General features: G+C 38.8%; 1 protein-coding gene across 1 annotated transcript in view; it reads right to left on the reverse strand.

The window, feature by feature from the left end:
• Nucleotides 1-236: 236 nt before the first annotated feature.
• TRPM6 (transient receptor potential cation channel subfamily M member 6) overlaps nucleotides 237-25,667 on the reverse strand; it is a gene marked incomplete at its 5' end in the record, with an annotated part of 71,436 nt that continues 46,005 nt past the window's right edge. Inside the window, 14 exons of the mRNA XM_037374204.1 lie at nucleotides 237-1,369; nucleotides 2,295-2,401; nucleotides 7,694-7,745; nucleotides 9,708-9,913; nucleotides 10,453-10,535; nucleotides 10,799-11,085; nucleotides 13,389-13,454; nucleotides 15,712-15,762; nucleotides 17,557-17,582; nucleotides 19,016-19,074; nucleotides 21,360-21,457; nucleotides 22,359-22,485; nucleotides 23,405-23,517; nucleotides 24,231-25,369. Coding sequence (XP_037230101.1) covers nucleotides 1,248-1,369; nucleotides 2,295-2,401; nucleotides 7,694-7,745; nucleotides 9,708-9,913; nucleotides 10,453-10,535; nucleotides 10,799-11,085; nucleotides 13,389-13,454; nucleotides 15,712-15,762; nucleotides 17,557-17,582; nucleotides 19,016-19,074; nucleotides 21,360-21,457; nucleotides 22,359-22,485; nucleotides 23,405-23,517; nucleotides 24,231-25,369 — 2,536 coding nt within the window. The remainder of the gene's footprint in view (nucleotides 1,370-2,294; nucleotides 2,402-7,693; nucleotides 7,746-9,707; nucleotides 9,914-10,452; nucleotides 10,536-10,798; nucleotides 11,086-13,388; nucleotides 13,455-15,711; nucleotides 15,763-17,556; nucleotides 17,583-19,015; nucleotides 19,075-21,359; nucleotides 21,458-22,358; nucleotides 22,486-23,404; nucleotides 23,518-24,230; nucleotides 25,370-25,667) is intronic.

The raw sequence follows: 25,667 nt of genomic DNA on the forward strand, positions 1-25,667 counted from the left end.
AATATCCCCTTCTGCATTAAAATTTACTATCAACTGTGGTGGAAATATGATTTTCTTATTCAAGTATAAAGTTTCTGTTGACTTAATTTTGATGTTAGCTATTTCTACTCAATACAAAAGTACGAAGTTACTTTAATGATAGATGTGATCTGTAATACAACACTAGTTGTATTAGAGATGTTTCTGATGAGCACTTAATTTCAATCTTTATTCTACAAAAATCACACTGAACAGAATTGATTTTTCTGTTTTATGAACTTCTGAAATCAGATGACATCAATAGAAACAGATACAAACGCTGAAAAAGCATACATATAATTGCACCACTGTTAGACAAAAGTCCTACATACAGCCCAATATTAACAACAAGAAGTTACACACCAAATGGAACATATTATTCTTTGTGACTTCTAAAATCTTTGTTGCCAACTACGTTAAAACATTTTGAAGCTAAAATATTATAAAGAAAGGCTAGTCCTGTTTAAAAGCGGAACCACACTCAAGGTTATTCTTTCTGTTTGTATTAAAGATTATAGATTTATCAATTTCATCAATTCAAAATAAGAAAGGTCAACGATGCTTGTGGGTTCAATAATCTAACCCTTCACTGTTCAACTTATTCTTGGTATGTGAAAAGAATTCAAGGTGAAGTTCCCACAAACTTTTTCACTCTACCTGCTATATCAGTGACTATTGTTTAAACCACTAGTACATTACTCATATATTCTTGGTTTGTCTCTGCGTCAAAATCAACATTAAAGAGAAAGTAATTTCCTGGAAAGTCTCCTATGCCCAAGGAAAAGTGAGCACTGGGCTGACTGAGCTCTGCCTCTGAAAATGAATTATTTGTACATGTGTATACATTCAGTTATTTACTAAAGAGCAGAGAAACAGCAAATCACTCCACCTTAGAAATACGCTTGTCACAGTCATTTTCCTAATTTTCCTAAGAAAGCACAGTTTGGAACCATAATCCACATTTCAAAAATAAAAAATAAAAAAATCACTGGCAATTCACTGAACTGTATGAGAAAGACCAGCACAAGAGCATGGAATGGGAGTAAAGGAAGATAGACACACAGACAGACAGACTTTTTTTTTTTTAATCCTTGCCTATAGGGATTGTCAAGGGCAGACAGATGCTGCACTCAGGCACCTGCATTTTGTTCTTTTGGACTGACCAATGGCAGTGATAAGAGGCAGGTTTCTGAGCACACAAAACCTGGGCTCTGCTCACAGCCACTGCTTCACAGCCGTGTATCATACTCCAAAGGCGCATCTGCATCACCAGCTCCTCTGGTGCTTGTCTTCATTTCTGTTTCAAAGGCTGGACCAACCCTTTCCAGTGTGTAGTCACTTATTCTCAAATCTATGGCAAGAAAATAAATTCAATGATGTAGCCAAGTAAATGTTTGAAAAGCACATACACTCCAGGCAGTGTCCAACCCGGCAACTGGTGGCAGTCTGTTAGCTGTTCCCAGAAGGAAGAAAATCTGCAGCAGGACAAATCAGAGCCAGGTGGATGAGAGTCCTGGGGGGACCCAAAACAGTGTGAGCTGATATGCATGAGCATTCCCTGACCGTAATTCATTCAGCTGATCTTCCCATCTATTATCTCTAGCTGCCACAGACACAAATAATCAAAACCAGTAACACTCAGTTTCTGTTTCAGATTCAAGCAGCAATTATTACTCCTTGTAGGCACTGAAAGGAAGGAGCTTTCTCCTAGAAAAAAAAAGGTGGGTGGAAATTCATCCAGAATAGCAATCTATTTGGGGTTTAAAATCTGCCTTGCATCAAACAGAAGCACATTCTATCAAATCTTAACATGAACAACAGGCAATCCAGCTGAAGAGAGGTCAGGGCTGCAGTGCATAAGACACAATCCCACAGCCCGGAAACAGCCAGTGAGTTTTTTTCCCAGCTAATGCAGTGCCAATTTTTTGATTGTTACTCCTTCTCATTCTAAAAATTATTGCTGATATTATCTGTAGTGGTGACCCTAGAAAAACAAGCTACCATTTTGCAAAGCAAAGGAAACAATTCAACAGATACAAGTCTTCGTGCTGAATGCTAATATCAAGTTGACAGGCTCCAAACTTACACGGTTGCTGGGCAAAAAAGCAAGGTAAAAGAGCAGTATTATCATACCTGGCTTTGCACAGAGGGATTGCGCCTGCTATAATCTTTCAGCTCAACAGAATTTTGGTTCTTGTTTTTATAGCAAGCCTAGGCCTTTACTTTGCACTTAAAAAGTTATACAAAGATTAAAAATTAATCTTTACTTTGCATACCAGGAAGTTTCAGTCTCCTGCAGCAAGAGTTACAACGATGCTTTGTGAGGAAGTTTCTTATTGCACCTTCTCCTAGGTTTGCTGGTCCAAATACCATCTTCCCAGATCTAGAAGAAATATTATTAAATAATCAATGAACTCAAAGCAATTGTAGTGGAGGGAGATGATAATGTTTCCTATTTTTTGGATCAGAGATAACAGCTTTTTGTATAAAGACAATCAAAGCTTAGCATACATCACAAGTTCCTTAGCTCTGGGACAAGAAAACTTCCCACACTACTACTCTTTCCTGCTGCATCTCAGAGACACTCTAAAGGAAGACAGAAGAGACGCAGCAGTTCTCAAAAAAATTTTCAAATGAAATTTGGCCATAGTGACATTTAGACAATATATGCCAGAATCTGCGTGACTCTGTTGCAGCCACCACTCATTCTCATCGAGCAAATGGTTTGGTTCTGGTTTTGATGGTAAGCACCTAGGAACAAAGCAGAGCTAGCAAGGACTTACTTCTACCTTATTTAAGAACAGAACACCAAAAGCAGGCAGAGCCCTAGTTACATCAATATGCAGCACAGGAAAAAATAACACAGTACACTGCTGACAAGCAAGGCTTTAAAATTTATTGGCTTCTCCCTATGCTCATTTCCATGTGTCTGCACTCTGGCCAATTCAGCAACATTACAGAAGATCCATTTGTGGAAGTGCGTTGCATATTCTGAATGAAGCTGCCACAATTACAAACAGAAGCAAGCTATACCCACACATGTATTAGAAGTACCACATAATTCTAACAGATTCTTAATGTAGTCTGAAAGATCAGTGTTCATTAATTTTAATATTGTTTCACCATTATTCTCAAGAATTTAATTGACATTCTAGACATCATGGAACACAGCACACAAGAAACACTTCCAAAGAAACTTTATGAACGCTAGTATTTTATTTTAATGATATACAGAGTGGAAACAACACATTTTAAAATCTGAAAGCAATTACAGCCCTGAGAAGCTATAGAAAAAGATTTTAACTCTCTCAAAATCAATCTGTAATCCACACTAACAAAATATATTCTTTCTAAAGAAAGCAGTTTTCAAATATGACACTCTTCCCTTTCACACAGGAGAAAAGCAATGATTAGCCAAAACTACTACAGAAAGCTTAGTACCTCTTTAATTTCTGGCAGACACTAAAGACTATCCATCTCCTGGATCATCTGAAGGACTCATCTAATCAGCCTTTACTGCAAGTTAGTGCATCAGACAAGGAAAGAAGTTAAATATCATTTAAGTGCCATATATACACTTTAAATGACATGATGCTATATAGCCATTTCTATTCCTTGGTAAAATCTGGTAAAATGCCCTTAAGAATAGAACATACTTAAGTATCTGCTTGGGCAGGCATAGGAAATTAAGAAGATTTCAGTAACTCCAAGGCTACAGAACCACTCTGATACTTCCCCTGATCTGTTATTCCATGCAAAGTGCAGAAAATAGCATGAGACAGACTGATAATTTTCTTACACTATTGTGAGATAAACAGGGGTACTGTCTGCAACATATACGAAGCAATCTTTTTTCTCTACCCATCACCAGCAATGGTTCAAGAGGAATACTACATTGAAATTTGGAAAACTATTTCAAGAAATATGGGGATAAATTGGGAAAATAACAAGAATGACCCACAATCTAGGAATCATGACATACATGAAAAGATTACAGGGTAGGCTAAAAAAAAAAAGAAAAAAAAATAAGTAGAGGACAGTCTTTGAGCTTGTTGAAATTTTTTTCTCTGTGTTGACAGTAGACAGGACCAGAAAGAAATGTTTCAAGAATGAAATCAGGAAAAATCTTTCAGACAGTAATGATAGCAAACTGTTGAAATCAAATGGTCTGGAAAGTTTTTACAGTCATCCTTGGAGGACCTTTAGATTTGTCTGTACAACACCTGTAAAGCCAGGAATGACCTGGCAGAAAAGAAGAACCAGCTGAACTCTTCGGGTTGCTCCTAACCCTACAGGTGTGTTATAAACAGGACCACTCTCCTGGCTATTCAAGGTCTGATTTTGTCTCCAAGAGAAAAATAGTGAACCCAGCTTTCCTATTTCCCAAGCTGGTGCATTACTGTGAGCCAATGGGCTTAAAAAAATTAAACATGTTCCTCCTTTTTGTGCAGGACCTTACCTAGCAGTTATGCTCCATAAATGCCTACCAGAGTATACCAGACTGGTTCTGACCAGCAGGCAGACAATACAGACTGCGCTGATGCAGAGTGCTCCTTACAGTCTAGAGCTACAAATGCTCAAAGCTGACGCTGACACTTACAGGGCTTTACTGGTGGAAGGTAAAGGCCTGTGGGGTGCTTTATGGCAAGTAGCACCTTTCCAGGGAGGTGCCCAAGTCACTTTATTTGGTATGTTTTTGTAGATTTAGCTTGCAGTTCGCCTCTTTCCATTGTGCAGGTTTCTACAGTTCATGCAGATGTTTTGTCTGCTGGCAGCAATTCAACTGTAAACTGTTTGGCTGGAAGTGCACAGCTTAGTAAAATTCGATAGATTTTTTTCTTCGAAACACATGCTAATGCATAGCCTCAGAGAATGTGGTCTCCACTCATTTCTAAAACCTTCAGCCCAGTCACTATCTGCTTGAGAGCTTTCAAAAGGGAGAGTAAGAGACCTAGCACCTCTGACACCTCCTTTTCACGTTTGTAATGAGGTTTTTGACTGCCAGCGCCCTTTTTCTCACCTCTCTCAGCAGGCCTAATGCATCAGTTCTTTCCAGTTTGAAACTCAGCCCATTATTTTCCTCATCTCTGAATCTGCTCTGCAGACACTCTGCACCTAGTGTCTGTGAAAGCTTTACCTGCATGGACTTTGTTGTGGATTTGGCAAGTAGTACATGCTAAAAAGAGCGTCCAGACTACTGCTTATAAGGCAAACCTTCCCAACATTTTGGCAGTACAGGAGTCTGCAGGGACTCCACTGTGTCACAACCTTGCTGCTGTGCCTCGATTACTTCTGCTTTTAAAGGAAATCTTTCCGTGAATATTATACCTGTATCATTTTATCACTTCATACATCCTATGCACTGCACATAGGAAGATCTTCAATTAATGTTAAATATGCATGAACTTACACCAATTTACATCAGCTCAGATCTGTCTGAGATGTCACAGTGTCAGGCACACTTTCCAAACAGATCTGTTATTTGTGTCTTGGTACCGTATACAAAACTAAGACACAATGCACTATTGCAGAGCTAGAGGTCACGTTTTGCCATTACAAAGTCCATTTCAAGACAGCATGCAGGATGCACGAAAGAAAAGACTCATTACAAGATAATGACATGAGCCACTAAATCAATGGAATTAAAGAAGCAAAACATAAATAATTTAACTGTAAGTAGTGCTAAAATTTGAATCAGCTCCGTCAGTCAGATGCCATCTATTTTCTCCTGGGCTTCTAAGAGAATGTGAGCTCAAAGCAACTTTTAAGGCAGCACACATACCTCCAAATGAAAACTTAAAACAGATCTTGCTCCTGCCAGAAATGTTTCACTTGTGAGCAACTGAAGGTTAAAGCAAAGACTACCTTCACATTGTTACCATTATTACTATTTTAGAAAGCATTTCTTAGAATTGTGTATCAGCCAGCTGCTTACAGAACCCATCCACAATTTCACTGCTTTATTCCTTTAGATCCCTGAATCAAAACAACATAGTTTCATTACTTGCTGTTCTGAAGATTTCCCTGAACGTAAGAAAATCAAGCTGGTATTGATTAATTAATCAACACTTGCTCTTTAGCTAGGAGTTGACTGTTTTGCAGATGATAAAAACAAAACAACAAAAAGTTCTGAAAATAAGATCTTTGTGATCAAATTGTAGTAAGCATAACAAAATTATTTCGTAACAAAAATAATCCAGAAGTACACTAATGGACATATACCTCAAGATAATGTAGATAAATATTATTTGTATGTTAAAGAGGATAACCTGAGTGGCCATGTGAAGTACTGTGGTAAACTGCTACAGTCTTCAATAGTAACTACTTATGTACAGTAACAGCTTATGGTATCACAGATATAAAAAAACAATTTGAACAGCAGCAAACCACACTTTTATAGATCTGTAGTAATACCTTAAAAATATTTGCTAAAATCTAATTAACAACTACGTGACTGACCTCTCTGCCTCTCTAGCTTAAGCTATCCTTGTGCTTCTGTCACGGTTGTATGACCTACATAGGGCAAAGACTTTGTCATTGTGAGGTGCTTAGCATACTTTTGATGTTGCTTCCAAAATAAATATTATATGGCAAATACACCTACATTCATAATTAAACATTCGTACAACACTAATACAGCCATTTATTACTAATCTTATTAATGAAATATTAATAATGGTCCCAGAACTAAGAGCCTGCAATTAACTTGTTCTGAGTTCTAGGCAAGTCATCTGATATTTCTGTAGTTAATTGGCCTTTGTATTAAATCAGACTATTCATACTTTCATCTTCCTTCACTTCCAAACACGAGACACCCCTTCAATCAGATGACATGAACTGAGGAAGAGGGAGCCAAGTTGAGCACAACACAGCTGAGGAGCAGGGATGCCAGGGCACAGCTGGAGAGATGTGTGGGTTTAGGAAGACTCCCCAGAGGACACTGCAGGACAGCAACCATCAACACCACTGCTTCTCCTCCTGCTACAGCAAATACCAGAAAGGAGCAAGGTTGCAGAATGAGAGAATGGCCATGGTTCTGATTCTGAAATCTGACGTGTGAAGACAGACTGCTGCTTCTGTGTAGCCCCTCTAGTTTTATTAAGTTTCCACACATGATTTACCATCTCCACATCAAGGCTCTGAAACCGTAATGTGCAGCGTGCTTAAATGCACCACTAGGACCTATGGGACAGATCAGAGATCCACAGGCCCTCTCCTCACCCTCTGAAGCCACTGTGGCCCCATATTCTCCAAGAAACAGTGCCCCACCAGGCAGGGGAAACCAGAATGCCACATTTAAGTTACTGAGACCCCTTCAGTAAAAATTTGTGAAGAGACTTGCAGAGGCTTCTGTCTCCCATTCCTGCTCTCCCTGCATAGCCTGGAAGACTCCCGTGGCTCCCAGCACAGCAACACAGACTCTCCCTACCTTTCACAGACTGCTCACTCCATGTTGAGAGCTGGGACATTTACAGCTCCCCAAGTCCACAGTCCTCCAAAGTACAGTGGAGGACGTGTTCTCTCCATTGCCATCACATCTTCATCCAACCCAAACACCATGTGAAAAATGAAAATAATTAAATCTCTCACACAAAACATAAAAACCCACCCTAAATACACAGACTGTTGGCAGAACATCTGAAGTGAAAGATAACTTCATCAGAAAGAAACCTACTTTTTATCTTCAGGTTTAATCACAGATGGATCTGTAAGGTTTTCCCCAACACCTACAACAAAATCAACAGTGTAGGTTACAAAGGAAGATAGTCACAATTTTGTAATCTGGCACATTAAAAAAACCCAATTTCCATTTTCTTTGTAGACCCTGAAGTGTCATAATTAAAGTGGTCATGAATTAAAAAGAAAATGCTGTAAGTATAAAAATCTGTTAACTATTAGCAAACATATAGAGTTCTTATTACAGTCTTGATTTCAGTTGCTTTGAGGTTTATTTATATATAGACAGAAGGGTTATGCAAATGCACTAAATATTATGCTGAAGCTCAACCAACTAAGCAAATTGTGACCAACCATAACACTGCCATTTAAGTTGGAATAAAGCTCTTAATCAGATGTGGATCTTACTGATATCAATAGATCTACACTCAGATACTCATTCTCTGCAAGGTAACAAACACAATAAGCCACAACTCTGTGATGTGCAAATGCTTGGGTCTGTTATCCCTTTTTGTCTTCTTGGTGACCATGGAAGGATATTAAATAAATAATTTAATTTTGATACCTGAATGATGATACCGATGTTGCAGTTTTCCCCAAACTGATAACAAACTACCATTTTGCCAAAAAGCTTTTTTCTTCTGAGGAAATCATTTGTGCTTTTACACTAATGAAAAAAGTCTATGATCATATGATATGCAATTATTTTTATTTCAAGAGGCCACCAATGGTACGTTTATACCCTGCAATGAAAATCAGTAAAGTTCTCGAAATAGCATACTGTGACTGAAATACCCCCAAACTGCAACACTCTTCAATGAAGGTAAGTTCAATTGATGTAAATTAGACATGTGGTAAATTAAATAAATAATTAAGTTTAATTAATTATTTATACATACATTATGTGTGGTGTATATGTCTGTGGAGACAGCCGTGGTATAAATTGTGCTATGGATTAATTCTATTAGAACTCCAAGAGCAGCAATCCTTGCACTTTTCCTAAACTCCAGATTACAGAACTGCAAGATAAACTATGAGGCTAAAACTAGAACAGATTTCAGTTTGTTTGAGATGGAAACTGAAGCTCCAGTCTTGATGAGATTTACATAGGTGTTTAAATTCTCCATGTTTGAGCCAACACAGTTGGTTTGGAACTGTCAAGAGTTGCATAATAAACCCAAGCAAACTTCAGACAAATTCCAGTAGGCTATGGTGAAGACACACTTACTCTTTCTGTATTTTTTTCATGTGCAGTCAAAACCAAATGAAGGCAAGGATGGAATTATAGGTATATTTTGTATAATAAGCATGGCTTTTTGTAATTCATAACTTCTGGATGCTATATAATTTAAATATGTTAAGTCTCTGTCTACCCATACATATTTCCCTTGACAGAAGTGGCAAACAATAGTGTTTGTACTGTTTGACGGGTGATGTTCATCTTCTGAACATTGTCAACTGTTTTATCTCTTTAAAATATGCCATGTTCCCACTTACACATGTACAGTAAAGTCATCACATGCTCTTTGAAGGAGTCACCATACTTTGTGACTAGCATTCAGGTTTGCAGCTTATGTAATCTGCTTACAGATTTATTAATTAAAAAATACAAAGAGCAGTTCATACTCTTCTGACAGATACACACATACAATAAGTGTGTATATACATGGTTACACTTGAATCTCTGAATTATTTATATATCTTAATAAAAATATCTTAATTGTGAGTACTTTTTTGGAGCTAGCTGAAATGTTCCTGCACAGTTTATATAACTGCTTTTTTGTCCAGTCACTCAGCCTAGACATATTTGAAGTCAATTTATCTTCCCATTACACCTACATAAATCTAGAGTGTTTCTGTGGATACTCATTTACGCCGTACAATAGATATCCAGGGGTTTCTTAAGCTTTGCCAGTATGTAAACGACAAAAGAATTTGGCCCACTCATCAGTATGATTTGAGAGAATTGCTTTTCATTTTGTTTCAAATATTGATCTCATGCTAGCATTCACCTTGCAAATCCAGGACAAGGAGCTCACCACGGGTGTACACATAGGTCCAGTGAGAGAAGGCCAGCATCAACTCTTCTAGTAAGTTGCTGGGAGTAATTTCATCCCCATTGTTGTTGTTGTATTTCCGAAACTCCCCAGTCATGTACTTCTCAATGGTCAGCCACTGGTTTGCTGAATGGCAGTAGATGAGGAAAACTTCCAGGAACCTGAAGATATAAATGCTGTCTGCCAGGAGCTGGCAGGGTAATGAACACCCTCACAGTCAGCACACAGCATTATGCAAAGTAAATATACCAAAAAAGGAGCCCACATCTTCCCTATCTGAAGCATTTCGAACAGCAGGAGGTACCAAATGTTAGACAGCACAAAAGCTTTCTTGGTTTGATAACTCTCAGAACAAAGCACTTGATCAGGAAGTACAGTTTATGGACAAACAACATAATCTGATTTACTCCAGCCCACTGTAAATGAGCTTTATCAAACTGTCTTTTGTTAATTGTATGAAAGGCAATTCTTGCTTACATCTAATGAACAGCACTATGAAGCTTACTTTGCAACCACATGTAGCTATAAAGACAAAATTCAAAGCTGCCTACCTTTCCTCTTAGAAAGTTGATTAACTGTCATTAGGCAGTCTAAGCAGCAGCTATTTCTATCCACAATGGGAAAGGAGGCTGCACTAGACCTGGGACACAGCTGAAAAGATAAATCATTGGTACATAATACTTAAAGATAGCAATTTTACCTTGGAGTATAGGGAATAGTATGAGGCTTCACTCGATTGAAGGTATAGATTAACTTCTGGGCAGCCCGTTGCTGTTGGATCTCCTGAAGAAAATAACGTTATAAACTTCACTTTCATTTTCATGAAGAAAGGTGCCATGAATTTGTCAAAACAAATAAACAAACATACACACATGATTGTATACTGTTTACAAATGGGAGATATATCTTGCACAAAACCTTTTTCCTTTCCAAAAGGAACCATCAAACCACATGCCAACCACGTTGCAGACATTCACATGTAAGCAGTAAAATATTTAAGGCACATGAGGCTAGACCAGTCAGTGTGCCTTCAGGTCTGAACTCACCCTCAGGCAGAGATGTAGCACTGTGCCATCATGAAAGATTTTTTCCCAAGTCTGAACCACCTCTGGCAGAAAAGACTTCACAATAAATACTTGTCCCAGCTTCAATATGTCATTCTCAGACCAAGTACAAATGACCTTCATGGCCCTCCGCAGACCCCCATCCATCTCCTCTCGTGACAAGACCTGGATCATTGCAGCCATACCACGCTGGGACCAGGAAGACATGCTTTTATCAAGGTTCATAGGTGAACTTTCTTCAAGTCGATAGACCGTCACTTCCTCTCCAGCTTAAATACAAGGAAGTTTTGTTAGCAGAAGTCACACATTGCAGAAACAGAAGAGAACTGCCTTTTGATTTGGTGCTTTAAAATAAAGTACTACTTCACACACCTTTGTAAGCCACACTTCAAAAAAGAGGTTTTTATCATTACTGTTCTTCTGTGTCGAAACATCCCCAGCCTAAACTTACACTACTTACTAGATACGTTCTGCTTAAGATCTACTGTGATAAGTGGCCCAAAGTCTCTAAACAGAGATGAATTTAAGACCTCCATGAGACTTCCACACAAACAAAGCTCATTCTGGTCTGTGTAATCAATCTCATCTGCCACAGTTTAAGTACTTAAAGATGGTTGAACTTTAAAAGTATGTAATTTTAAAAGGTTGCCATTTTATCTCCAGTGTATTAACTTTCAATACCCCAAGTGTGGCTTCCTCTGTTTATGCACTTACGTGGAAGGGGAATTTTTAATAAGACTTGTTTTAAGTTAATCAGGATTCATGGAACACTCACAGTATTTTCCTTGTGACTGTGATTAACAATAAAAAAAAACCCAAAAACAAAACAACAAATTAAGGCAAACAAACACACACAGCTTGTAATAGTTATCAATTACAAAATTAAAGGGCTGGAAAGTGCCACCTTTTGAGGCAGACAGCTGAGTTGTTTCAAAAGCAGTGACTTGTCCATGATGAGCCAGGGAAATTATACTGAAAAGGACATGACTTTCCTTGGAACAAGGAATCCTAGGAGAACAAGCTAAAGCAAATTTACAGGAAGGTTACAGTTTTGGTGTTTTAAACTAAGATTTGTCTTTTTTCTAGACATTCCAGTGTTATTTGTACTGCACAAAATTCCAGATGTTCTGCTCCTGCTAATAACATTTTTCTGAAAGCAGAACAAATCTGGTGAGCTTTAACTCAGTTGCACTCTGTTTCCCTATATAGTTGTAATAGCATTCCTCTCTCACAGCATAAACAAGGCACCTTTCTGTTGCCGTCATTTCCAAACTAATAGAGAAGTGGACTGATTTTTTAAGCCTGGCTTTCCTTCTTGCAACTCACGTTATTCGCAATGTTAATTTGTCGGTAACAAGTTTTTACTGGCAAGTGTAAGGAGGTAACTACATCTGCAAAATGGCAAAGTATGGCATAAAGAATGACAAACTGGATTCAGACTAGTAGATTTCCTCCCTACTCCTGAGCCTACCTTCACCAGTTACCACAAATGTAGATGCTGTCAAACACCATAACTTGCACACATTTTAATTTAAAATAAAGCAACAGAAAAGCCAGTGTCTTATATAAAAGGCAGAGACCTGAATAAAGATACTATAACTAGACATTTTTTAATCTTACATGAATTCTTCATTTTATTATCTTTTGACAATTTAATACCTAGAAAGGTGTCTCCTGGGAGCTTCAAAGATTAGAATGTTCAATATGCTCATAGCTATATTAATTATCTGCAGCAATCTGGTCCCAAGAAATCCTATGATGCTGCAAGTATCAGCAATTATTTGCTGTGACACAAAATATTCTACCCATTGAAAAGAAGACACCTAGATCTCAAGTGCCTAGAGGCTGAGCAGCTTCTGCTGCTGTAAGCCAATACTGCACACTACTTTCAGAACTCTTCCAAATGATTTATGTATTATTCTCTACCACTCTTCAGTTACAGCACAGGGGCTTTTTTCCCTGGTACACTACAAGTCTTCTGTACCAGGTACAGGAGTAGTGCCATTTCAGCCAATACATGGATTTCTTCTTGATGGGATATCCTATACATATATCCACACAATATGAGAGAGAGAGAGAGAGAATGCAGGTATTAAGGTTAAAGGGAATCTTTTTGCTGTCTTCAGCTATCCTAATGTATCCACAGGTACAGTGACGAAGGAGTTAAGACTGATCTCTGAGGCTGACAGTAATCACATGAATGCCAACAGATACAAGCTACAGTAAGTGAACCCTCCACATATACTGGGAAAAATACTAGGTTCACAATGAAGTCAGTCAAACACTGGAAGAGATTGTCCAGCAAAGCTGAGCAATATCCATGTATAGATATATCAAAATGCAACTGGACAGGCCCTCAGCAACCTGATCTGAATTGGCTGGAGAGGAAGCTAGAGCAGATGACCTCCAAATTCCCTAAATTACTGCATGACTACAATTTGATTCTGGTTCATCTCTGTTAGAGAGAATTGCTGAAACTAATCCAAGAAAATTTCTTAAACACAATCTTTAAAAGGATAATGCACTGAATATTTATAAAGCAAAAAAACATGACCAGGAAGTTGGTACTCACCAAAGAGCTGGACCGGTGTAAATGGTATGGTCTGGGCAAGTCTCATTAAGTTGTTTCTTTCAACAGCTGCAAACAACATAGATTTCACTGCTATAATGAATAACCAGCAAGCTGGCTGAGTTTCAAAAGCACCTGGCAGCACTTTATGGTAGTGTACAAAGCCAAGGAGGCTGCAGTGTGTTCCTGTGTCAAATCTGATCACCATTCTACCCAGCCAGCAACTCTCCTTTGCATGCCCATGGTATCTCACGAGCAGCTGTTCTTTTTCCCATTCATTGATCCCCCTCCTTCCAAGGAAACAAGCTCTCTGAGACAAGCCCCTTGCACCCTAGCAAGAAGGACTGCTTCTGCTAACTCTTCATCCTCCTCTTTCCACCAAGGGCTGTGGCTATCTCCTCCTGCTGCTGGCTCCAGTGGAGCAACACTCACACTGTGCCAGTGATAATGTGTTGACCCCAGCTGCCCTTACTGCCTCACGAGGCTCAGAAGCACCTGGGGATTTAGAAAGGCACAACAGGAAAATACAAGCTTCCCCTGCACAGAGCACAGTTTCTTCATCTGGGCTCCTCGCCAAACATCAGTAATGTTATTATAGGTCCCTAATTGATGGCTTATTTCTCAGGCAAGCACCTCTGAAACTTCAGAGCACAAGCTAAGTATTTATGGATTTGCCGCCACACTGACTGTGTTATCAGGAAGGAGGAAAGACATGTAAAGAAAACCACAAAGAGAGTAAGATTAGAACAAGGAGGCAACTTGGATGCTACAGGCTGACTGCCTAATTTCCCTATCCAATGGCTGAAGACAAAACTAGCATCCAAAGCAGAGAGTGAACCACAGGAGAGCTGTGGTTCTCTGCAGAGCAATTAAAAGGCTCTTCCAGAGCATGGACACCACCTGTCCTTCTTTTTAAGATTAATTCTCTGAGCAGAAATTAATTAGAGATTATTTAGCCCAGAAGGAGAGAGCAAAGGGGACCCATGCAATGTCAGCCCAAGAATCAGTGTTATCATTTCAGCAGATCTGCATTTCTGACTCCACTTCAACACTGCTTACATATTCCAAATTTGACAGACATTGGTTAACCTGCCTGAATAGTTCTGGGGCATGGACTGAAAATCAAGGTCCTCCCTTGATGCCTTGCTATGCACATGCTCTAGTCACAAAATTAGTGCACAGGAGTGACAAGGACATGAACAGCAGAGCTGCTAGAACTGTGCTGTCTGTCAAAGCCTGCCAGCACTCACTCTAGAGACTTGCAAAGCAACGTGAAGTGGACTTGCACCAGCTGCTGAACTTGAGTCAAAGCTCAAGTTCTTTTGGGTGTGCCAAGAGGCAGCACCACATTTGCCTGCACAATGTGACAGCAAAAATAACGCATAAGACATATATGCTGCAGGATTTTGGTACCTAACTTTTGGGCATAGTTGGCTAAATTGTATCCCAATCTTCCTGAGGAAAAAAACCTTACACTGGAGACCTCGAGACACTTGTCAACTCATGATTGAAATCACTCTCATCTGTGCTAAAAAGTCCTACATAATCTCAAACAGCATGCCCAACGAGAGCTAAATTAATCACTGCAACAATGCCACGGTGTCAGAGAAATTACTCCTGTACACTGATTACAAACCAGGAGGTGTTATTCCCATGAAAACCACATAGTTTTTTTGAACTTCAGGAGGCTGCTAATGCTTCTGGTTTCCCCAAGGCTTCCCTTTAAAGGAGGCCAAGTCCTGTGGGCAATAGAGACATCTACTGGCAAGCTCTGCTCCGTTCTCCTCCGGGAAAAACTGAAGTCCAAGCCTTGTGGGAACATCTGCATACTCAGTTCAGGAAAAGACAGGACTGCAGGCAATTAGCATTCAGATGATTTATTCCCTGCCAAACTTCCAGGAGTTCATAGGTATATAAACACAGATTAAGTAGTACAGGACCAATTAACTGAAGGAACCAACTCCAGAAAGTACAAAGGAGGACGTGGGAGGCATGAGGGTAAGTGACAGCTATAAACAAATGAGTGCCTCTCCTGCCCCCCAAGGAATCGGAGCTCTATTCATTGTTTCCATGATATTTTGAAAGTGATTATCTACATTCTGCTCTGGATTTGCCAAAAATACCCAGAATGGAGCAATTAGCAGCAAGAAAATAATTCATAATTTCCTCACTGGAGTGTTAGGCATGAATTAATATAGAACCTTCTTAGCAGTGGACAATTGTGCAATTCTTCAAAATGAAAATCACACAGGATGACAAGGGAGGAACTAATGTTCTTTTTAATTTGTTAAATTACTCAGATATCATTCTGGTGCCTCCTGCTTACCTGAGTAGTGATGATGCAGATCTTGAGATGTTTTCAAGCAGGCAAAGATATCTGAAATAATGTTTAAAGGATCATTACGTTAATTATTGTAGCAGACGTAAATGCATGATTTTTTAATTCCTTCCACCCCAGAGTTTGTCATGAAACAGATTAATCAGAATTACTGTTTCAGCATTCTAAAGAGAATTACTAATAGGCTTTAACTACATTATAATGTACAGTGTATTGGCAGATTTCAGTCATCAATGTAATATAGCCAGATGACTTATTTATTCAGGGAAATGGTGGGAAACTTGTGATATTAACCTCAAGGACATGTAGCTTCTCTAAGCCAATTACACCTCTGGGATATTAAAAGCACTTTGCTGTCCATCATGCTTCACAGCCTCCCAAAGGCATGATTTTTCCAACTCCATTCTCAGTCATTAAGCATTCCATCAACTATACTATGACACCAAAGTTATAATACTGTCCCTTTAACCCACAGCATCTGAAATGTTGTTAAAATATAAACAGACAAACAATTTATGTGGGTACACATTTAAGAGGCACCACCAGATAATCTGGTCCAAAAATCTTTGTTTTATAAAAATTATTTATAATAAAACCAAGATTAATGAGCATGTTCCCATTAATCTGATGAAATCACTTTTTTCTGTTGGAAGACAATCCTTCAAAATGCCAGACTTCAGAAAATAAGTATACTGTACTATTTTTAATTCTGAAAAATAAAATAAAAATCAAAACTGAATCTTCATCAAAATATTTGAACATTACACTTTTCTTCTTGGTGTATTTTATTTGCTTATATTCCCTTTTCTAGCAAAAGAGATCTTAAATAAAAAATATAGATAGATGTTGGGGGAAGGCGCAGCATTTCCACTGAGTGCCCTTGGTGATTCAAGGTTGCTTTTGCTCTCTTTCTTGCTGGACCCAGCTAGCTTTGTTACATTTCATATGTTGTAAAACAACTAACATGAAAAGGGGAATGGGGGCTAAGTCATTCCTTCTGAGGATGGGAAAACTGGATTTTAATCAAAGCAGTGAGGTGCTTTAGAGAGTAGCTCCACCAGTTACTATGCATGCAGCAGTGTGCTTCAGCACTGCAGTATTTTGTGCACAACCCAGAAAGAGCAGCACTTGAAGGGGAGATGAGTCTAAGAGCAACTAATTTCTGCACCACAGCCAGACTCAAAAAGAGATAGATGCCAAGCTGCTCAGCCTCTTATGGCTAAGTGGCATGTCAGGAAAACTGGAAGGTAGACTAAAAGGCAACAAATACAAGTAAAGTTAACTCGCACTCTACTTTTGTGGAACAAGGTCATTCCTCACTATAACCTTGAATTTCTTCATTGGCAATATCATAACAAATTCAATCCTTCACTGATTCCATAATTTCAGGAAAACCACATAAACAGAGGAATTACACCAAACTGCAAACTGAAAAATCAAGCATACACTGAAAATCTTACATCACAATCTATCCTCAGGTATACACCCTGCTTTAACTCAGGAGGTCTCTTGGACTGCCAGGGATGAAAGCAGAACCATCATCTTAAAAGTTTCTTCCTGCTGAAGAGGACAACATTACTGGGCAGACTAGAGTAAAAAAAATTTTTTTTCTTTTAAGATTTTGCAGTTATCATGAGGAAGATATTTCCTCATAAAAAAACCTTTCACTTTAAAGTATGAAATAGCAACTAACACATGAAACAGTAGCTGATCATATTCCTATAACCCTTCAGCTACAGTAAATCAACTTCCTTTTCGACTTGTACTTCAAAATTGTCTGAGTGGGATTTGCAGAGAGGAATTAAAATGAGTGACAAGCAACCAAAAACTTACTGTCAGCTTCCTCTGAAGTTCTCAACCTGTTTAAAAGCAAATATTTGATACTTTATTTCAAAATTTCTGTCATTAACCTCATACTGGTACATATAAAAAGATGTGATCTATGTGAAGGAAAACCTCACCAAGGCTTGATTGGGAATCATAAAACAAAATAACCCTCAGTGCAACTTTTTTCATTACAACAATCAGCAAATACTCTTGTTACTGAAGAACAGCCACATTTTTCTGCATGTTTCTTTTTCTTCTTTATGTTGAACTGCTCTTACAATTCTGCCACTGCTGGATATTTCATTTACACTGCAATAACAGCATCAGTTAAAGACCACTTGAATTACATACATAATTGTTCATTTTTCAATCAATGCTGAGATGTATTCAGAGCTACATATGCCATTACCATTGCTTGCACAAATAGACTTTTTTAACTGATGGTCCTTTGGATTAGCAAGGCTGCAGAAAAGACTACAGCATCAGCACTAATGTTAAAGCAGTCTTTGTTACAAAAGACAGAAGATATGATTCACCTCACAGACCAGAGATATCCAGTGAAGACAACAGAATAAGCTGCAGAATCAGGCCTATATGTCCTGCTGGAGAGTATACAGTTTGCCTACTGCTTATAAATGACTGGGTCAAAAAACCAAAAAGCCAACCACAGTATGGGTAAAAAACACTATCTTTTTTTCCTCTTCCCACGGTGAAAGCACACAGTATGTGACAGCTTTCTAGTGTCTTCTATCTATTACAACCACAGTGTTATGAAGTAAAAGAGATACAAAATAAATTTAAGAAAATAAGACAGAAAAGGAAAAGGAACATACAGACAAAGCTGCATGTGGAAAAAATTACCCCCACTATTAAGATAATGATCAATCAAGCTGGGGAAAAAATAAAAAAATCCACAATAAAATTGAAAACACTTTTGAAATCACTATACTTGCACTAAATACAATCTAAGTTTAATAACTATTGAAAAACATCAAGAAAACCAAGCTAAATATTTTGTAAAAGTGCAGACTCAGTATGAAAGAGATTAATCAGACAATGAGAGAAGCTTTCAGAAGCTGCTAGCATTTTAATTATTAAAAAAGGAAACATTCAATTTGCACAGCAAAAGCAAATGCAACTTTTCATGCTTACTAGATTGGAATAATGGCTAGTTAAAGAAGCTATGGTGATCTTAGTGATTTAATTAGAAAATTGGATTACTGTTAGAATAAAAAGGGGTGTCTATTCCACCTAAAATTACACACTTCATTTAAATGGATCTTCTTTATCATTGATAAGGCTTAATTTAAAGAAACTTAAACAGACTGAATTGCCTTAACTTTTTGTTTCACACCAATTTCATATCCTAAGTATACTGTAGAACTGAAGTGGAAACTTGCAGAAAGCATAGAAGTCTCTTTCTAAAAGCATGTGATAAATATCTCAATATACTAATAATACATACAAAGAGTTCCTGTTCAGATTACTTTTGTTGGTGGCTCCAAATATGCTATTACTCACATCCTGCAAAGAAGAGAGATACTTTTACTGGTAAAATATGCACATCCCTGTCATATATATCCTACACAACTCATAAAGGTACAATCTTGAAAAGATATTGATATGCTTATTGTTAGCATGAATAATGACACTGACAAGGAGGTGAATCACAGCATTGCCATACCTACACTAAAATGGAACTAATTCGCTCGAATTACAGTTTTTCATCCTGTGCCCATACATATAAATAAAATACTCAGGTATCCACCTATACAACAATACACTCACAAAAGTGTGTTCTAATACGGACAGAACTCTCTTTATATTAGAAAATTCCAATTTAGGGATAGGTTTTACAGTTGTTGAAAATAAAATGCACCCTAAACCTCTGTAACAGAAGGTAACACGCTGAGCAGCTTTCCAGTGATACCTAGATCACAGATTTTCCAGCTGTTACAGTTGAAGTACTCAAACAGTCTTTAAACTCCCAGCAGTATTAGGGAAAATTGGGTCCTCCTAATGTGCTAGTCAGAAATGGGATTGTTCTTCTGAATAGTAGGCAGGCAGATTTTAATCCTCAAAAGAAGTAGAGCCCGCCCAAAAAGTTCAAAGATGACAAAGTTTAAAAACTCAGCTTTGAATATTATCTGAAACTTAACTCACTGGTTTCTTATTTCACTCATATTTTCACCTTGTAGTTTGCTTGGCAGATGAAAAAAATCTTTAACAAAACCAAAACCTTTCCACATACAACCTTGCTTTGCTCCCTGCTACCCATCAGAAGGGATTTCTGAACCACTGGTGTTCAGTAGGTAAATCTGAGAAGCACCACTTCAGGAAAAAAAGTGTTTCTTTAAAATAGATCATACTTCAATTGGAACAGTTGGATGCAGCAACATTGCTACATCTCATATATATATATATATTCGCATAACCCAGACAGGACTTAAGGAGAGGCCATAGCTATTCAGTAGGTATTGGAGGTTCTATCTTGAAAGAATAAATAATTTGAATTCTGGAAGTGGTTAGTTTCAGCCTAACTCCAATCCTGCTGTAATCAGTGGAATTTTTCTGAGAACTTTAAAAATCCCATCCTTGAGTTTTACCCAAGACATCTTAATATGAGTTTTGAAGCACCAGATTATTTGATCCCTTCACACAGTTTTCCTGACTGTACATTTATTTTGGTTGTCTGACCCTGTGTTTCACAGATACAAGATCAGGTTTTACAGAATACAAAATCAGTAATTTACTTCTACTTCTCTCTCTCTTCCACTCCCCCCCCCCCCCCCCCCCCATCCCTAAGAAAAATGTCATCTTTTAAAATTTAGATTCAAGCTCTCTTTCCTGGTATTTGGGATTCAAATTCTACAGCACTCAGAGCAGTAGATCTGAAACTATATAGTTTGTTTTTATTCCTTATCAAAAAAAACAAACCACATTCATTGTAAAAAATAAGCTAGCCATTTAAAGATGACCGTTTTAGTAAACAAGAGTGCTATAAGTAAAACAAACAAGGAAGTGAGCTGTTGAAAAAGGAAGAGGAAAGGATTATTTCACAGTTCCTTTTCTTAATTTATTCTTTGTTAATTTCCTTTCATACCTCTGAGATACGCCTACACAATGTAGTGAAAGATAGATACACTTTCTTCCATTAGCTTTTAAATGAGATGGAAGTTTCTGTAATCCAGGTTTCTGCCCCCAGTCTTCAGGAAATATAAATTGGTCTAGCTCCATCAAAGTCACAATGAGCCTATGTTGATTTACATAGGCAGAGGACCTTTGCATTATGGAGCTGTAAATTAATTTTGATAAATAATTAGATACAGCGTTTATAAGCCAGTGGTTAAGAAATCTAAGCTTTGTAGTTATTATCATTATTTAACTTCCACTTTGTAAGAAATAACTATCTCTGTGTGATAGATTAAGAGCTATGTAGCTAACTTTCTAAAATTTACTTCACTAACCAATTCTGCCTACAGGTATAAGACCAAACTGTGTGCTCACTCATTCCCTAATGAAACGTCAACACATGCATCAGTTCTGATCAACTTCTTCATATGCAGAACCACTCTGTGATTCAATAATTTAATATCCTACTTCAATAATCTTAAAGAGTGTTAACAGCTGTTAAATTATTCATTTACTCGCACACATGCACTGTGCCAGCAGACAACAAAGTTCCTCTTCTCTCAAGAGGTATTTCAGGACAAAGAACCTATAGTGGCAAGCCCAGGGACGTCAGTAGAGCTACCCTGGACTGAGTCCTGCCAGAGCTATGAACTAGGATGTGTAATCTTAGGTCTTACCTCTCGAGGATGCCTCAGGTAATCACAGAACGGTATGGTATGTCTACCGATGTCTTGATTTTTCATTTTCTGGTGCATGTAACTGAGACGTTCCAAACCTAGCCAAAAGAGGAGGTGTCAGTTATTTCCAGAGTGTAAATGAACAGCTCTTCTGCTACAAACTAAACACCTATGCAGTGCTATAAAATAAACACCTATATACCATATTGCCCCAGCAAATGCATAATGGGCTATAAAAGCAGTAACAGAATTTCATAGGGTTAGACTGGACTGGTTTTGTTCTCTGTCAGCAGGTTTCAGAAGAGTGCAGCCCTCCTCAGACCATGCTGTGCTGAGTCACAGCATTCCATGGTGCTTCTTGCAGCACCTCACAGGATGAAGCCAGTGAGCCGCATCACAGCAAAGCCAAAAGATAAGACGAACTATGCAAAGGATTTCTGAGAATGAAAGAGCTGGAGAAATATTTAAAAAGAGTGAGAATGCCATTCCCTTTTCATTCCAACAGAGATGATACAGAATTCATTTCTTCCCTTTGGTGGATGTGTTACTGAGCAATGAGTAATGAATAATGCATGTAGAAGATCTGCCAGCAGATACAGTATCACAGCACTGTCTGTGAGTGTAAATGCCCTGAGAAATTCACGATTTTTACAATTAGCCAGGATGATATTTTAGAATACATCTCAGGAAAGGAGACAAAGATATCATCCTCCTTGCTTCCCACTTACTCCTGAGGATTAGTATTCCACTATCTTCCATGTGAGACAGGCAGCACTCCCAGAAAGAATTAACTGATCTTCCATCCAACCTAAGTCCCTTTTGCCTCTGCAATGACACAGCAAACAACCAAGTTGTGTGCTGATGCAACCTAAATCTAATTCTGTAAAAATTATGGCATGAGGTGAAAGTGGTGGATGATACTCTGCATTTTAAAATTTTTATTTACTGCTTCTTTTTAAAAGCTGTTCTGAATTTCATCATCTCCAAAATTTCACATACTTAGCTGCCTGAAGTTAGACACAGTGAGCCAGTTCTTGCTGTGTTTCTCTTGCTCATCCCAGATGTTGATCTCTGCGGGCTCTGAGCTCACTTGGGTGTTCTGGGGACAATCATCCACTCTAATCACCTGGAAAGACATAGAAAAAACAATACTTGATTTATGCGATGACTAGCACCTCTGCAATTCCTCTAACAGCCTATGACATGGCCTTTCAGAGCATCACTGAAATGCCAGTGACTGAAGTCTCTCCCAGCTGGGAAACAGATTTTCCCATTTTTCTTGTAACTTGGAGAAGACGTTGTCTAGTAAACACTACTGATGAAAGATCTAGCACTACAGCTTTTTAAAACAAATTTTGAAGTCCCTCAGAATACCTGCAGAGGTACCAGATCTCAAACTTCAAGTCTAAGATCTGTTGCTGACCTGAGCATCTTATGTAAATAAATCAGTCTTAAAAGTTTCATTGCATTAAACAGAGAGAACTCCTTCCAATGACAAAGATCCTAGGAAGCTCTTTATAACTTTATGAATAGATTTTTATACACACATACAGTTATGAAATTTGCCCTATACATATGACACAATCAATTCGCTGTCTGCAGTGTGCTAAATGATGGATTCAGAGAAAAGTCTGTGGGACTTTTGTAGGCAGGAGACAACATTACAAGGCCTGGCTTGCTGGTTCACAGTTGCACACCACCTGGATATGGCTCACCACTCCTTCAGTCTATCCTAGATCATATGAAGCCTCCCCAAGTCCTCCTGCCAGCTAGAGTGCAAGGACTGATCCCTTTCTGTGAAAACTCAGTAACACCCCTGGTATACTATCTTGCAAAGCCCATAGACTTCAACACATTCAAAACTGAAATCCACACGTTCAAACAAAAGGGAAATTAAACCAAAGCCAGACACACAAAAAAGGTGCCCCAATTTGTGTGCAGCATTTTCAATGTATACATTTTCAACTAAGCAACACTGCAGAACTGCTCTTAATGAATGAAAAAGACAACTATGGGATATGTGATTCTTTTACATCTGCACATACCGGCACCTGAAGGGGTTTTTGATTCATCTTTCCTTTGCCAGACTTTCTGTCTCTGTTCTGTTGTTTTGCTTTTGTTGCCTCACTGTGGCGTAGCTCACTGGATCCTAAAGGCTCTGTGGGAAAGAGTCAAAAAACACCATTAAGCTGCAGAGCTTTTGTTTACTGAGAGAAGATCTGATAAGACTGAGAGCTGGCAGATCTCCAAAGCAAGCTGAGAAGACTTGTGACAGCCAAAGCTAATACTCAGGAAGTTCAGTGCAAAGATGTGCACCATCATAAGACATAAAACAGCAAATGTTATCCATCATCTTACACTATTCATACTTAGAACTGGAATTTGCTGTATTTTAGCTGTTGGTAAGCAAACTTGGTGGTGGACAGGAAGAGTTTTAAACTGGCAAGTGTTTCTTCATTTTCCATGCACCCATCTACCCTAAGATACTGTTAATGAATCTCTTACGGATTGTGCAATTTATTTTGGCTCCTGCAACTCTTGCATTGCATCTCCAGAACAGAAGACTTTCCTGGAGCAAGCACAGTCCCTTTGTAACCCCAGCTGTGTAGCCACAGCCACAGGGATCCCCTGAGATGGGGAGAATCAGCGTGGTTGACAACAGATGAGCTGCAGTTTACATACCAGGTACACTTCAGAAATTCTCTACAGCATGAAGACCCAGCACAAAGAAAGTGAAGTAGTAACTCTGGGCTTCCTGCTATTATCCTTAGCTGCAGCTAATAACTCCTCCATTCAAAGGAAACACTTTTATAATGTCTTGCGCTCTCCAGTAAAAAGTACTATGCAGGTGTAGTGGTTTAAAATTACCACCTATGGCCTTGAAGGTTTTCCCTCTTTCCTCTTTCTTAGAGGACTGTAAGCTGTTGCTCCTGCAGAAACTCCAGTTTCTCCAGAGTGGGCTGATCCAGAAGGAGGTGCTGCGCTTCAGCTTATTCTGAGAGATGATGCTGCTGTGAGGTGATCTGTTGGAGTTGTAGGAAAAGGACTTTGATTCTCTTATCTGGACATGCCTGGGAGGACTACCCGTGCAATTGCAGTCACTGTTATAGGTGGAATGTATGCACAGGGCCACATTCTTTGTTTGTGAGCTGAAAACCCCTTTTTCATCACCTTCAGAGAATCCCCAGTTCACATAACCACCTTCAGTTTCTTCCCTGTCATCACAGGAGGGTGCTGCACTCTCTCCAATAGACAGTGATGACTGGAGACCAAGAGGATGATCAGTCTCTATGGCATTAGTCTTTTCTGACGGCACATGAGGAACAAAGTCTCTCTGGTTCCACTGATAATCTTCTGACTCTTTTCCAACAAGGCTGACACTCTGCAAATTTTGCTGCACCATAATGTTACTTTGCAGTACATCTCTGAACGCATCGTCCTTGTACTTGGTAGGAGTGCTCAAAAAGGACATATTTAAGGTGACATCCTCCGAAAGAGACCCTCCCTGATGGTCAGGGGGCACCAGCAAAAATTGTCCATATCTAGTGGCTGACTTGGTCTCAGAGGATACTCCCGAAGTGAGCGTGTCACTTTCTATCTCTATCTTTCGAGAGCTGTCTTCTACCATTTTGTTACTCTTGGTCCTCAGTATGTGGTCTTTGCACTCGGATGGCCACTGACTCCTTACTAAGCTCCGTAAAAGGGAAGGTGGCATGCTGTAGTAGTGGTATTTCTTGTCATACAGACACTCCAGGCTGCTCAAGGTCTTGGAATAGAGTGCATTGCTCCAGCTATGGGGCAGCTTCCTACAGGTTCGATGTTTTGTGTCAGCCAGTAAGGCTTCTTCCACCTGCAAGGTGTCTACAGCTGAAAGCACTTTCAGGATGTCCACTGACAAGGCAGACAGGTCTTGCAAATGTCCTAACTGGCTGTCCAGGGAGAGAAAAGACTCCTTGATATAAAATACCTTCTCATGCACTTCTTTAAGCTGCAGAAACATCTCCTCCACTCTAGGTGGAAAAAGAAAATATAATTAAAATACCAAAACACAGATCTTTACTTCTGTTTGCCCGATGATGAAGGAAGCTGTTAAAACATTTCAAAAAGTCAGAGTTTCAAACAGCCCTTTATTTTTTTACTAATGGTGACTTCCATTCCCACAAATACCTATATTTGTCAAAAAACATCCAGACTTACATGTCCTTCAGATTACTAGCCCACAGCCAGTGACTTTTAAAGACACAGGCTTTTTTTTCAAGGAGTATCTATTTCAAAAACTGTTATTTTCCTACCAATGTCCATTCCTTG

This window comes from Falco rusticolus, chromosome Z (genome assembly GCF_015220075.1).
Source record: "Falco rusticolus isolate bFalRus1 chromosome Z, bFalRus1.pri, whole genome shotgun sequence".
NCBI lineage: Eukaryota > Metazoa > Chordata > Aves > Falconiformes > Falconidae > Falco > Falco rusticolus.